We start from the raw sequence: 13567 nt of genomic DNA on the forward strand, positions 1-13567 counted from the left end.
CATCATCATCATCATCATCATCATCATCATCATCATCATCATCATCATCATCATCATCATCATCATCATCATCATCATCATCATCATCATCATCATCATCATCATCATCATCATCCAGCATCATGTCATTCGCCTTCACCTCTCTCGAGACTTTCAGCTTGCATGTTGGCTTCAAGGACCTCTCCCTTCAGCTTTTCTCTCGCGTCCTCCTCTTCTCCTCTCTCCCGTCCTGCCCCCCAGCAGTGTCAGCTCCTCCCCGCCACTCCGCTCCCTCACCGCAGCACGAGCATCGTCCTCCCTCTTCTTTTGCTTGCTCCCTCTTCCCCAGCTCCTGCTCTAGCAGCGCAAACTGCGCAAGGAGATCTTTCTCCGTCAGAGTGACCTCGTCCTCGCGCAGGGACAACCCCTCCTCCCTCCTCCTGACAGCCTTCAGCTCGACTTCCACCTCCATCCTCCTCTCCTCGAGCTCCGCAATGAACTTTTCCCTCTCCTCCTCCATTCTCCTCATCGCATCTCGCATCCTCCTGCTCTCCTCCAGATGCCCCTTGCTCTCCTCCTTCCTCCTCCGGCTCTCCTCAGACAGCTCCGCAATCGTCTTCTTCAGGCTCTCTGCTTCTCCTCCTTTCCAGCTCAGCAGGGCTCCTTCTGCCTTCCCTCGCAGCAACTTCTCCTCCTCGAGCTCTCGCAGGCATCGTTCGAGCTCCTCATGCAGCGACAGCATGGCGTCCTGCCACCTCCTCGACTCCTGCATCCTCTTCATCTGCTCCACTCGCAGTCCTCGCTCGAGCTCCTCCTCTCTCGCTGACGCTGCCGCTGCCTCCTCCTTCCTCCAAACCTCCAGGTCTAGCGAGAGCAGCTCCTCGAACTCCATGGGCTTGTGGAGGAGGAGGCGGTCAAAGAGGATCCGCTGCAGCTGCTTCCTCCTCGCTCCTTCCACTGCCAGTCGCTGCTGCGAGCTCCTCCACCTCCTTCCCGCAGCCTCCACCTCCTCCCGCAGCCTCACGTTCGACTCCGCCAGCTCAATCGCCTCCTCCTTCAGCCTGCGCTCACTTGCTCGTCGCTCCTCCTGCCGCCTCGTCGCGCCCTCTCCCTCCCCAACTTGCCGCCGCTTTTCATCAACTGACCCCAGCAGCTTTTCGAGCTGTTCATCTCCGAGCCTTCTCAGCTCGATCTCGTGCTCGAGCTCGAAGCGGAGCCTCTCGATCTCCTGGTGGCTCTGCAGCAGCTTCTCCTTGAGAAACTTCAGCTTGAGCGACTCGTCGAGCTCCACCTGGTACCCAGCAGCATCAGACTCCAGCTGAGAGTCTCTGCCGAGCCAATGCTGATGCAACGAGAGCCGTCGCTCCATCATCGCAACCTTCTCCTCCAGCAGCTTCTCCTTCCTCCTCCCTCCCTCACTCCCCTTCTGCTGCTTCGTCTCCATCTCGCGAGTGGACGGCAACGGAACCACAGCCTTGGAAACTCTCGGCTGCTCTGCTTCGGCATGTCGCTCCTCCCCTCCGTCCCTCCTGGTGCTTGAAACAGCCTTGCTCCTGCTGCTCACGCTTTCCGGCATTCCAGCTGCGTGAAACCATCAGGAGTAGCGAAGTCAAGGAAGTAGATGGTAGATACATCATGATACACATGTCAGATACACATATCATGATACACATGTCAGATACACATGTCATGATACACATGTCATGATACACATGTCATGATACACATGTCAGATACACATGTCATGATACACATGTCAGATACACATATCAGATACACATGTCATGATACACATATCAGATACACATGTCAGATACACATGTCATGATACACATGTCAGATACACATGTCATGATACACATGTCAGATACACATGTCAGATACACATGTCAGATACACATGTCATGATACACATGTCAGATACACATGTCATGATACACATGTCAGATACACATGTCAGATACACATATCAGATACACATGTCATGATACACATGTCAGATACACATGTCAGATACACATATCAGATACACATGTCATGATACACATGTCAGATACACATATCAGATACACATGTCATGATACACATATCAGATACACATATCATGATACACATGTCATGATACACATATCATGATACACATATCAGATACACATGTCATGATACACATATCAGATACACATATCAGATACACATATCAGATACACATATCATGATACACATGTCATGATACACATATCAGATACACATATCAGATACACATGTCATGATACACATATCAGATACACATGTCATGATACACATATCAGATACACATGTCAGATACACATGTCTGATACACATGTCATGATACACATGTCATGATACACATGTCATGATACACATATCAGATACACATATCAGATACACATGTCATGATACACATATCAGATACACATGCCATGATATCCATATCAGATACACATGTCAGATACACATGTCAGATACGCATGTCATGATACACATGTGATTCTTTTGTTTGTTTCTTCTTCTCTTCTTCTCTCCTTTCCTCTCTAAGCCATTTTTGGTTCTAACAAAAAAAAAAGTCAACGTCTGACAGGTTTAACTAAAAATATTGTGCGGGCTGGGGAAGCGGAACAAAATTAGGCCACAAGGGAACAAGGCGAAGGGAAGCGGAGGAGAGAGGAAGGAGAGGCGAGGAGAGGAGAGGAAAGGACAGGACAGGAGAGGAGAGGAAGGGAAAGGAGAGGAGAGGACGGGAGAAGACAGGGCGTAGGGGAGGGGGGGGAGCTAGAGAAACAGAGACATTAGAACGTGAAAGGGGTGAGGATGCTTGAGAGCGGTGAGGAGGAAGCATTCTGATTTTTTCCTTGCAGGCAGCGTGAAGAGGAACGGCATGAACGGTGCTAGCATCAAGCACGATCAGGAGGTCTTCTTGGAAGGCGATAAAGCTGCGCATGTTCTCAGCTTCGACCCCGAGAATGCGATGGAGGAGCTGCTGGGCCGCGAGCGAGTCAACTTTGACAACTTCATGGCACCAGGGAGGCTGCACAGAGAGAGCGAGAGGACGAGAAGCAGCGGGCGAGGGGAGGACTTCATGCCTCTGCTGTGCACCTTGGGGGAGGGAGGAGTGGACATCTCGACGCCGTGGCGGTGCGAAATTTGCAACATCTTCTTCCACTGCTCGCAGGCGCTGGGAGGGCACAAGATGAACTCAACGGATCACAAGCAGCGGGTGGAGAAGCTGAGGATGGGAGAGACAGCAGGTGAAGTTGGCTGCTCCTCCTCTTGTCTCCCTCACCTCCTACAGACCTTCCTCCCGTTCCTCGCCTCAGCCTCCACGTCTACTCCAACGAGGAGGCCAACCAGCGGGAGTTTCGTAGGACGCGCCTCCCCCCCATGGCTCAGATGCCAGGCTATGACCGCGTGCTGCTGGGGTTCCCCCCCGACGTTCGCGTGGGACTGTCAAGAGTCTCGTCGCCCGCAGCCTTCTTTTCCTCCTGCAACCTCGAGGTTTTCCGCCGCCACGAGAAGTTCGGAGCCTTCGGTGAGAGGAGGAGGCGGGGGGGAGGGGGCGGGGGGGGAGGGGGCGGGGGCACGAAGGCTGGAAGGATGACGAGGAGCAGGAGGAAGGATCATCGACGTCTACTTCCAACAGTCACTGGAGGACCTCGAGTCGCTTCTCCTGGACCTCAAAAACCTCCCAGGCATCTCACAAGGCATGGACGAGGAGGAGATGAACGAGATCAAGGTACCTCCTCCTCCTCCTCCTCCGCATCTTCCTCCTCCGCATCTTCCTCCTCCACATCCTCCTCCTCCTCCTCCTCTTCCTCGCCCCAACTTCAGATCGCTCTCCATTCCCTGACGAATCTCTATCGTCTTTCTGTTTTTCCGCTCCGCTGTCTCTGACTTTCTCAGATCTTTGCCCGCATGCTCTTGACCAAGAAGAAGTTTCTCGACGTCAACCGCCGGGCAGTGAGCAAGAGGATCAAGGGAATCCGACGAGCAGGAGGAGAGAAGCTGAGGATTTTCAACATGAAGAAGAGCAAGCAGGCAGCTGGTGAACCCTATCCTTCCTCCTTCTTCTCCTCCTCTTCATCATGGTCATTATCAACATCACCCCCATTCTACTCCTACTCCTGCTCCTACTTTCTACAAATACCGCTACTACTACTCCCCCTCCCCTCCTCCTACTGCCACTACTACTTCTACCCCACTCCTCCTCCTCGCTCCTGCCGCGGGTTTAGCTTCCTCCCCCTTGATCGCTGACTGCGAGAAGGTCGAGGTGATCGCCCGTCGTCTCCCCCCAAGCAGGAGCCTAGCAGGAGGGCGCAGGGTCTCCCGTCGATCAGGTGGGAGGACAGGAGGAGCCGCCCAGCTGACGTTGAGCAGGACGATGAGGACGATGAGCGTCCCCTCCCTTCCTCCGCGAGACACAAGCAAGCTCAACTCGGTCGAGAGCCTCCTGCTGGGCTCCTCGGGTGGTCGAGAAGCAGCAGCAGCAGCAGCAGCTGGAGTCGGTGCAGCAGCAGCAGCAGCAGGAGTCGGAGCAGCAGCAGCAGCAGCAGGAGTGCGAAGCTTGACATCATCAATCTCGCTGGCTCCCTCATACGATTTTTCTCTTCCCTACAGCCTCCAGCTGTTCGTTCAAAATTCTTCTCTGCCCTCTGGTTTGCGTCTTTAATAAAACACTTGCCATCCTCGCCTCTTCCTCCTCCCCGTTTCTCTCACAGACCATATCTTGCATGATCGATCGACGACATGGTCGCGTTTGCCTGCTCGCTGATCACTAGCTGTCTCCTCCCGCCCTCCCTCACCTCCTCCTGCGCTTCTTCTCCCCACGCCAAGTGAGTTTGCGCTATCACTGTCCTCACCTCCTCCTCACTGGCTCCTGCTCGCAGCGCTCCTCGGATGTGACTGGGCTCGTCAGCCTCTGCTGAAGCAGACCACCCGCACCCCCGCCAACACAAACAAACACACACACACCCTTCCCTCCTCCTCCTCCTCCTCCTCCTTCTCCTCCTCCTTCTCCTCCTCCTCACGGTAGTTCACCTGTTTAGCTGCGGTGCGACTTGCTGACCAGCAAGGATGGCGACGACGCAACTGAAGAAGGAGAGGAACAAGTGAGGGGAAGAGACGAGGGGGGGGACACGAACAGTTCTCGCAGGCGGAGGGAGAGAGTCGGGCGAGAAAGGACCGCGCCGTAACCATGTTCAATCTGAGCAGAGTGAGGGGAGGAGGAGGGAAGAACAAGGGAGCAGCTGAGAAAAGAGGTGAGAGGGAGAAGGAGAACGAAGGACGAAGAAGACCGGTGAGAGGACAGGACAACACTGCAAGGAGGGAGAAAAGAGGCGGAATAGGAACCATCATGGCATCTAGGATGGGATGAAGCTGCTTCATCTGCTGCCTCAGTTTGTCGTATCCTCTCCCGTAGATCGTCTCGCAGGTCTTCTCGCCTGACTCCTGCCACCTGACCCCCAGCTGAGCCTCAGCTCGAGGAGGCAGCTGGTCCCCACCTGGTCGAGTCTGTGTGCTGCTTCCAATTCTCTGCTCCTTCCCGAACGCCGATCTACACGCGATGAGAAGAGAGGGGAGGAGAGCAGGAGCAGAAGCAGAAGTAGAAGGAGCAGAAGGAGCAGCAGAAAAAGGAGCAGAAGGTGATAAATCTTACACGTCGAACAGTCGCGAGTGCGTTGATGGTACGAGGGAAACCAGCAAACAAGTGAGTTTGAAGCAGAACCTGACGCAACCAAATGACTTGAAAGTCATAGAAGCCTTTCCTTCTCCTCCCTCCTTCTCCTTCCCGCTACCCTTCCGATCTTCCATTCCATCTGTGACTCGCTCTTGGCTCCTCACGACTATCCTTCATCTCTCCTTCTCCTTCCTCGCTCCTCTCGCTCATCCTCGGATGTTTCCTCCTTACTGGTCGCAGCTCTCGAACTTTCTGTCTCCTCTCACCTCCATCCCCTCCTCGTGCTTCTCCTCAGGAAGATGACTCCAGTCTCTCGCTACATCCGCAAGCCGACCTGAGAAAGATGACGAGGGGAAAGTGCACAAGAGGTGAGAGGAAGAAGAGGAAGCAACAGAACAGGGGAGGAAGAGAGGATGAAGGGTTGAAGGAGCATCACCAGCGGCTGCATTGGCAGATAGAAACGTGAGGATCTGGGGAGGGATGAGAAGAAGAAGCAGCAAGAGGAGGAGATGATTCCCTCTCTTCAGGCAAGAAAGATGTCGGGGATGACACCATTGACAACCAGGGATGGTCACGACAAGAACAGAACAGACGAACTGAAAGATTGCAATAATTAACGATGTGACTCGTCCAGCCCTTCCTCCTCTTCCCCTTCCATCCCCTCCCTCCCTCCCTCCCTCCCTCCCTCCCGCCCTCCCTCCCTCTGTCCCTCCCTCCCTCCCTCCCTCCCTCCCTCCCTCCTCCTTCACCTCTCATCCTGCTCATGCTGGTCGCCCTCGACGCCCAGCTCGTGGCCGACCTGATGGCCGAAGCCATGGATTCACGACCTTGTGATATCGGACCTGTGTAGCTAGTTGGCCCGGTGCAGCCCGACGGAAGCTCACTCTCAGTGCCAGTGACGGCCCGGGCCGGGATCAGTGTCCCCGGGCCCCGGTCACCATCCGGCTCGATGTTGAAGAGGCCAGACGGGGCCGCGTGATGACTCTAGTACGGCTTTTACTACTGCAGTGACGCTGATGCGTCGTGACCTCGCGGCTCAGCGATGATCGGATGACAGTCAAACCAAGAAGACCTAAAGCCCAATCAGACGATCTCGAACGATCTGACTGCTGTCAATGTACCTGCCATGTAACTTGTGTGTGGTAAAGGCTGGCTTTTTACTACCAGAGCCTACTCGGGCCGTGGAAGGATCCTGACCTCAATGTTTCTTGGTTACACATGAAGTAAATATGGTACCTTACGACGCCTCGTTCAATCACATCACGTTACTGCTGACAAGGCTTTGACTCCTTCCTCTTTCTTCTTGCCCCTCTGCGACTATCGCCTCAACTTTCCTTCCTCAACTTACCTCCTCCTCCTCTTCGTTGATCGTTCTTCTACCCTACAACTCACCGCCACCTCCTCCTCCTCCTCCTCCTCCTCCTCAACTCCTTCGCATCTACCTCTACCCCTCTCCTCTTCTTCTGTTTTATCGGCGACGCAATGTCGCACATGCAGGACGTTACATCCTCGTCGCCTCCTACCGCAAGCGCTGAAGGTTTTGAGCTCGCCGAGCGGAACCTCGACTTGGCAGCGACAGGGGGGCCGGAAGCGGATGAGGCAGGAGACCTGGCCGATCTCTTCTTCCTTGGACGCGACTCGAGAACCGGCAAGCCCCTTGAGCCTTCCACCGACCCCGCGCGTCCTCGCGCCGACGGGGAGAAAGAAGCAGAGAACGCTGCTCCGTCTCAAGCTGACTGCACACTGAAGCCCATGCAACTTGATGAGCCTAAGGAGCAGGAGCAAGACGTTCACGACCTCGAGCAGGAGAGGGTCGAGGAGAGAAGCAGAGTGGACAACATTGAGTTAAAGAGAAGGAGAACCTGTAAAATCGGTTGGGAGAAGTTCAAACGCAAGTCTCTTCGCATCATCTGTGAAGGGAAACCAGGAACTTTGCTCAACAACATCCTCGTTGCCATTGACAAGGCAGGGCAGGTGAGAGGGGAGCAAGGGAAGGCGGGGGGACACGTTTGAACTAGGCACAGGCGAGATAGGCAGTGTAATAAACATGATCCACGTGCTCAAGCATTCACTCCCCTCACTAGCTCCACCTCCTCCCCTGAGTCGCTGCTGTCGCTGTCGACAAGCGTGAAACGCCTGTTCCAGTCAAGAGGTCAGAGGAACAAGCAAGGCTCCTCGCTGTCGTGACCGCATGCCCGGAGGTTCGTCGGGGCTCTCCTTGTCTCTCACTGCCATCTTCAGGCTCCTCTTTCGGTCCTTCACCTGCGCCTCCTTCACTCCCAGCAGCTCCCGCGCAGACTCACCTCGTCGGCGAAGATGCGGTACTTGTGGAAGCGACGGCGAACTTTGATGAAGCACACAACCGCGAAGGTGCCAGCGACGAGAACCAACGTGGAGGCGAGGAAGGCGACGACCTGAGGCTGTCAGCTCCTACCTGCTCCTCCCACCCTCCAGCTCACCGTCCACTTGAGTTCGGGGCGATACGACACTGACAAAGTGAACTCAGCGCCGTTGCGGTTGACGGCCCGAACACGGATGCACAGCCTGCTGCTCAATCATTCTCCTCGCGCTCCTCCTTCCTCCCTCGCTCTCCAACCACTCTCTCGCTCTCACGTTTTGTCCTCCCCCATCTTCTGATCAGTCTGATTCTACGCCTCGCCTCGCCTCGCCTCGCCTCGCCTCCTGCTTCACCTGCCCTCGTGCACCTCGTCTGGCGGAAGCGTCAACACTGATCCCATGCTCGCTCCCAACGTGCGTCCATCGCCATCGCAGCCATTGTAGCTGACGCTGAGGTTGGAGGAGGTCAGGCCCGCACGCGTCGGCGTGAGCTCACCTCAGCACCAGAGGGCTCTGAGTGCGCACGCGGTCGTCGGTGAGGAGCTTGACGCGCAGCTCGTGGCCCCTCCTGGGCTCGGAGATCTGAACCCACAGCACCTTGCTCTGCATGCAGCAGACCCTCTCCTTCACCGTCGCTCCCACTCTCACCAGCCCGTCGCTCAGCTTCGCCACTACAGAGAATTCCTGGGAACCTGCGATGCTTGCGGCTGCGGCTGGGATCTCGACGGAGATGTACCAGGAGCCTCGGAGGAGGTCGCAAGGGCTGACCTCCACGCTCCTTTCCGTATCGAACTTGTCCTCGCTGTCCCCTGCGTCCAACAGCTTGCGAGGACACGAGCACTCGATGCCGCCGCAGGGAAGCTGATCGTGACAGAGAGCAAGCACAACGCCCTGCCAGAACCGTTAGGGAGGGAGGAGGGAGGAGGCATGAAGCCTCACCTGCAGCTTCGTCTCTACCCGCACCGACAGCTTCTTCGTCGCGAGAGCGTTGGAGACAGGGGAGGGGCGACCTTGCTGGTCGCTGACCTTGATCAGGAAGAAGTGCTGTGTCCCCGACCTGAAGGAGGAGACCAGGGGAATGCCATCCTGCAGCTCTCGGACTGACAAAGCTCGAGAGGTCGGGGGGGGACAAAACCAACAGAGGAAGAGGCAGAGGCAGAGCAGGCGCATGCTCGCAGCCCTCAGACCCCCTAGGGATCAAACTAATGGCTTTGCTGCTACTCTCTTCTCATCGACTCCTCTCCCCCTCTCTCCCTCTCCCCTCCTCCTGTCTCCCTCTCCTCCTCCCTCCCTCTCCTCCTCCTCTCTCCTGCTTCTCGTCAACTCTGCACTTCATCTGTCTTGTCGTCTCTTCCCGCCTCTCCTCCTCCCTTCCTTCCCCTGCCCCCGATGCTTTTCTGCATCGTCAGCATGTAGGTAGGGGTAGACCAAGGATCCACTCAGATAAGGTGGGTAGGGGTACAATGATGGTGGTTGTGGAGGGGTCATTGAAATAGTAAAAATACAGGGTAGGAAATAAAATCGTAGGGTGGGAGGATATATAGGAGGTGGGTGGGTAGGGGTGGATGCCAACGGATCTCACATGCGCGCGAGATGAACTGAAAGGAAACTGAAAAGAAGAGATGAGATGAGATGAGATGAGATGAGATGAGAAGAGAAGAGAAGAGATGAGATGAGATGAGAGGAGAGGAGAGGAGAGGAGATGAAATGAGAAGAGAGGAGAGGAGAGGAGATGAGATGAGAAGAGAAGAGATGAGAAGAGATGAGAAGAGATGAGAAGAGATGAGAAGAGAAGAGAAGAGATGAGATGAGATGAGATGCGATGCGATGAGATGAGAGGAGATGATATGATATGAGACGAGATGCGATGAGATGAGAAGAGATGAGACGAGATGCGATGAGATGAGATGAGAGGAGATGAGATGAGATGAGATGTATGGCGACAAGATGAGATGAGATGAGATGAGATGAGATGAGAAGAGAAGAGAAGAGAAGAGATGAGATGCGATGAGAAGAGACGAGAAGAGAAGGGAAGAGAAGAGAAACGAGATGAGATGAGATGAGATGAGGAGATGAGAGGAGAGGAGAGGAGATGAGATGAGATGAGAGGAGAGGAGAGGAGAGGAGATGAGATGAGAAGAGATGAGATGAGTTGAGATGAGATGAGAAGAGATGAGACGAGACGAGAAGAGCTGAGAAGAGACGAGAAGAGACGAGAAGAGAAGGGAAGAGAAGAGAAACGAGATGAGATGAGAAGAGAAGAGAAGAGATAGAAGGGAAGGGAGGGAAGGGAAGGGAAGGGAAGAGAAGAGAAAAGAAGCACCAATGAGGAAAGGAGGAGTAGGAGATGATTAGGAACAGGGACTGTGGAACAGAAAGGGAAGACTGGCATCAGAAGCTGAGGGAGAGTGAGGGGACAAGTGGACAAGAGGAGACAAGTCAGCAGCTCTGTAGCCCCCAACCCCATCCACCTTGTTGTCACTCTGATCAGCGTTCCAGGCGCCTAGTCCAGGGTTCATGGAAGTAAGAATGATTGTTGCGGAAGAAGCAGCAAGCGGCAAGATACGGGAGGAGGAGGAGGTGGAAGAGGAGGAGGAGGAGGATGCCATCAGCTCGCTGGGTCATGATGGTTTCGACTCAGACCCTGATCCAGCTCCCGAGCAAGACATGGACACGGACGACAACGAGGAGGAGAGAGACATGGCGAGCATGGGAGGAGTCAAGAAGATTTCTTCGAAGACCAGGATGGAGGAAGCAGGCAGGCAGTCGGCGAGGAGGTGCAGGAGAAGGCAACGTGGCAGGCAAGAGCAAGGAGGTTGGAGCAGGCAGGAGAACAAGTTGACGCGGCGCTTGTCCCCTTCTCCCTCATTCATGATGTGCGTAAGGAGGAAGAGGCAGCACCGAAGAACAAGTTCTTCTTCAAGATCGACGGCGCCAGCTCTAATTGCGTCCGCAACGCGTGGAGGAGGGCGGGAGGAGTTCGCACGCAAAAGGGAGGATGGAACGTGTGGTGGGGTCGGCCGCTGAAACAAGAGGAGTACAAGAAGTTGAACATGTTCCAGCGCGTCTGCCACTTCCCGGGTACCTTCTTCCTCGGCAGAAAAGACTCGCTCGCCAAGTCGATCGTCGCCTTCAGGTTCCTTCACTCCCCCTCCTCCTCCTCCCTTCCTCCTCCCTTCCTCCTCCTCTTCCTCCTCCTCCTCCTTCCATCCTCCTCTTTTCGTAATATTCCTTCCCTCTTCGCCATCCTCCTTGTTTCTCCCTCCTCTCCACCTCCTCTTCTTTCCCTCTTCCTTCCTCTGCTTGCCTCTCCTGGCTCCTCCTCTTTCCTTTCTCTGATCTCTGCAGCAGAAGATCGCATGGGCAAGCAAGTTTCACTTATCTGCCCAAGACTTACCTTCATCCTGAGGACAGGTACCCTTGCTCTCCCTCCCTCCCTCCCTCCCTCCCTCCCTCCCTCCCTCCTCCCTCCCTCCCTCCCTCCCTCCCTCTCCTCTCCCTCCTTCTCTTCTCCTCTCCTCTCCCTCCTTCTCTTCTCCTCTCCTCTCCCTCCTTCTCTTCTCCTCTTCTGATTCCTCAGCATCGCATGTGTCATCGTCTCGTCGCCTCCTCACGGGTCTTGCAGGGAGCGGCTGCTGACGGACAGCAAGGAGAAGGCGAGCAGGGTCACCTACATCGTGAAGCCGCGCGCGTCGGCGAGGGGGCAGGGGATCAAGTTGGTGAGCCAGCCGGAGAGCCTGGGGGCCTCGAGCTCTTGTGTGGTGCAGGAGTACATCGACAAGCCGCTGCTCATCGACGGCAGGAAGTTCGACATGCGACTGTACGTGCTCGTGACCTCCTTTGACCCCCTCCGCCTCTACCTCTACCAGGACGGACTCGCTCGCTTCTGCACGGAGACGTACGATGAGGACGTCAAGGGAAGCAGCGGAGACCTGTTCCGCCACCTCACCAACTACTCGGTCAACAAGACTCACGCCTCCTTCCTCGCGCGGGGGCTGAGGACGGGGAGAAACATCCGCTCAAGTGGAGCCTCAAGGCGCTCAAGGAGCACCTGGAGGAGCGAGGGGTGGACACGAAGAGCGTGTTCGAGCAGGTTGAGGACCTGATCGTCAAGACGCTGCTGGCGGTGGAGGGGAGGATCAACTCCAAGTTGCAGCAGCTCGTTCCCTACCGCAACAACTGCTACGAACTCTTCGGCTTCGACGTCATGCTCGACGCCTCCCTGCACCCCTGGCTCATCGAAGTCAACACGTCGCCCTCGCTCGCAGCTGACTCGCAGCTGGACAAGCGGATCAAGAACGGGATGGTGGTGGACATGTTCAACATGCTCGGCATCTGCACCTACAGCCGGCGGAAGCTCAAGGAGCTGCGGGAGCGGAAGGAGAGCTTGGCCTCCCTCGCCTTCTCCTCCCGCCTCCAGCGAGCCTCCGTCACCGACAAGCACCGGCAAGTCGAAGTCTGCAAGGGGAAGCGAAACCCGCTGGAGGACCTGACGGAGCTGGACGAGGAGATCATAAGGGAGACGGAGGAAGAGCTCGAGCTCGCGGGAGGCTTCAAGAGACTCTTCCCCTCCCCCTCCTCCGACCGCCTTCGTCGCTTCATGCAGCCTCGCTACAACAACCTCCTCCTCGCCCACTGGTTAGACCGCCACGGCTGTCGGGCCCTTGACCGCGTGCTCAAGACACGTAGGAGGAGCTTCAAGGGGGAGGAGGAGGAGGAGAACAGCTGCTCCTCGTCTGCCCCGAAGCGACAAGCGCAGAAAGTTCTTCGAATCGTACGAGACAAGGAGGGACGAGGAGCCGCCGTGGCAGCACGGAGAAGACGATGACGACATAAACCTATTTACTCAGATGACTTCACCTCCTCCACCACCTTTGCCTGCTTGCTCTTAGCTGACCCTTGCTTTCCCTTCTCTTCCCATCTCCGTGTGATGCGTCCGAACCCAACGTGCGAGAGATTCTTCAACCATTCAAAGTAGGAAACCGACACTCGCCAGCATTCATGAGCATGTCGGGGAGAACGATGATGCCCTTCTTTTCTTCTTGAGTAGCTCTTCAGCATACGGGGTGCCAGGCTCAGCGAAGCCGGCCTCCCTTGCGTCCTCGATACAGCGGCGGGGATCCTCAGTCTCGACGCCATCCTCATCCGGGCACAAAACCAAGGCCCGCGACATCCACATCCCTGGGATCTGCGATCGTTACGAGGGCTTGATGGCGGACGTGACGTTGGTCCATCCCTATATTGGTAGCTCTGTCAACCTGACCAAGTGGTGTTTCCGCCCCAGGCGGGGCCCCGTAAACATTCTTTGTACCTTCTGCCAGTAAATCTGTAAGCAACTTATCGATGGCGGTGCTCAGCCAGCGGATGAGGCGTCACGGGCGGTGTCACGTTGGTCTCGGCTACCGCTGACTCGGAGGCTAGCGAGGAGGCCCACCTCGAGCGGTACCGTGTTCCTGTGTCCAGCCTCCCTCCGTCCGCTGCAGTGCCCCAGGCGGACCCCCGGGCAGCGCCGGCTCCTTGTCGGCGGCTGCCCTTTCTCCGTCCGCGGCCACCAGCTTT

At 55.9% G+C, this 13567-nt stretch overlaps 6 protein-coding genes across 6 annotated transcripts; 5 read left to right on the forward strand and 1 right to left on the reverse strand.

Moving 5' to 3' along the window:
• On the forward strand, positions 1-1967 carry GUITHDRAFT_76875 (hypothetical protein; the record flags this gene model as incomplete). Its single annotated transcript, XM_005825663.1, has 2 exons — positions 1-124; positions 1753-1967. Coding segments are annotated over 2 exons (339 nt in total), but the record flags the coding sequence as incomplete, so codon positions are not given.
• Positions 1968-2808: 841 nt separating this feature from the next.
• On the forward strand, positions 2809-4248 carry GUITHDRAFT_143945 (hypothetical protein; the record flags this gene model as incomplete). The annotated part of the gene is made up of 5 exons (XM_005825664.1): positions 2809-2821; positions 2856-3245; positions 3290-3526; positions 3606-3730; positions 3898-4248. The coding sequence occupies 5 exons, from the start codon at positions 2809-2811 to the stop codon at positions 4246-4248; spliced, it is 1116 nt and encodes a 371-aa protein (XP_005825721.1).
• Positions 4249-5194: 946 nt separating this feature from the next.
• GUITHDRAFT_154611 (hypothetical protein) lies at positions 5195-6501 on the forward strand. Its single transcript, XM_005825665.1, has 6 exons — positions 5195-5449; positions 5496-5719; positions 5938-6005; positions 6108-6141; positions 6188-6267; positions 6421-6501. The coding sequence occupies exons 2-4, from the start codon at positions 5558-5560 to the stop codon at positions 6127-6129; spliced, it is 252 nt and encodes an 83-aa protein (XP_005825722.1). The 5' UTR covers positions 5195-5449; positions 5496-5557; the 3' UTR covers positions 6130-6141; positions 6188-6267; positions 6421-6501.
• Positions 6502-7153: 652 nt separating this feature from the next.
• On the forward strand, positions 7154-7684 carry GUITHDRAFT_115072 (hypothetical protein; the record flags this gene model as incomplete). The annotated part of the gene is made up of 1 exon (XM_005825666.1): positions 7154-7684. The coding sequence occupies one exon, from the start codon at positions 7154-7156 to the stop codon at positions 7682-7684; it is 531 nt and encodes a 176-aa protein (XP_005825723.1).
• A 10-nt stretch (positions 7685-7694) lies between these two features.
• On the reverse strand, positions 7695-9337 carry GUITHDRAFT_165111 (hypothetical protein). The gene is made up of 7 exons (XM_005825667.1): positions 8948-9337; positions 8505-8899; positions 8363-8458; positions 8131-8215; positions 7975-8085; positions 7860-7933; positions 7695-7807 (listed from the first exon to the last, which is right to left on the reverse strand). Exons 1-7 carry the CDS (start codon positions 9176-9178, stop codon positions 7732-7734), a joined length of 1068 nt encoding a protein of 355 aa, XP_005825724.1. The 5' UTR covers positions 9179-9337; the 3' UTR covers positions 7695-7731.
• A 1200-nt stretch (positions 9338-10537) lies between these two features.
• Positions 10538-12836, forward strand: GUITHDRAFT_115074 (hypothetical protein; the record flags this gene model as incomplete). Its single annotated transcript, XM_005825668.1, has 6 exons — positions 10538-10823; positions 10907-11144; positions 11360-11422; positions 11634-11727; positions 11776-11967; positions 12045-12836. 6 exons carry the CDS (start codon positions 10538-10540, stop codon positions 12834-12836), a joined length of 1665 nt encoding a protein of 554 aa, XP_005825725.1.
• Positions 12837-13567: the final 731 nt, after the last annotated feature.

Source organism: Guillardia theta (genome assembly GCF_000315625.1).
Source record: "Guillardia theta CCMP2712 unplaced genomic scaffold GUITHscaffold_81, whole genome shotgun sequence".
Classification (NCBI taxonomy): Eukaryota; class Cryptophyceae; order Pyrenomonadales; family Geminigeraceae; genus Guillardia; species Guillardia theta.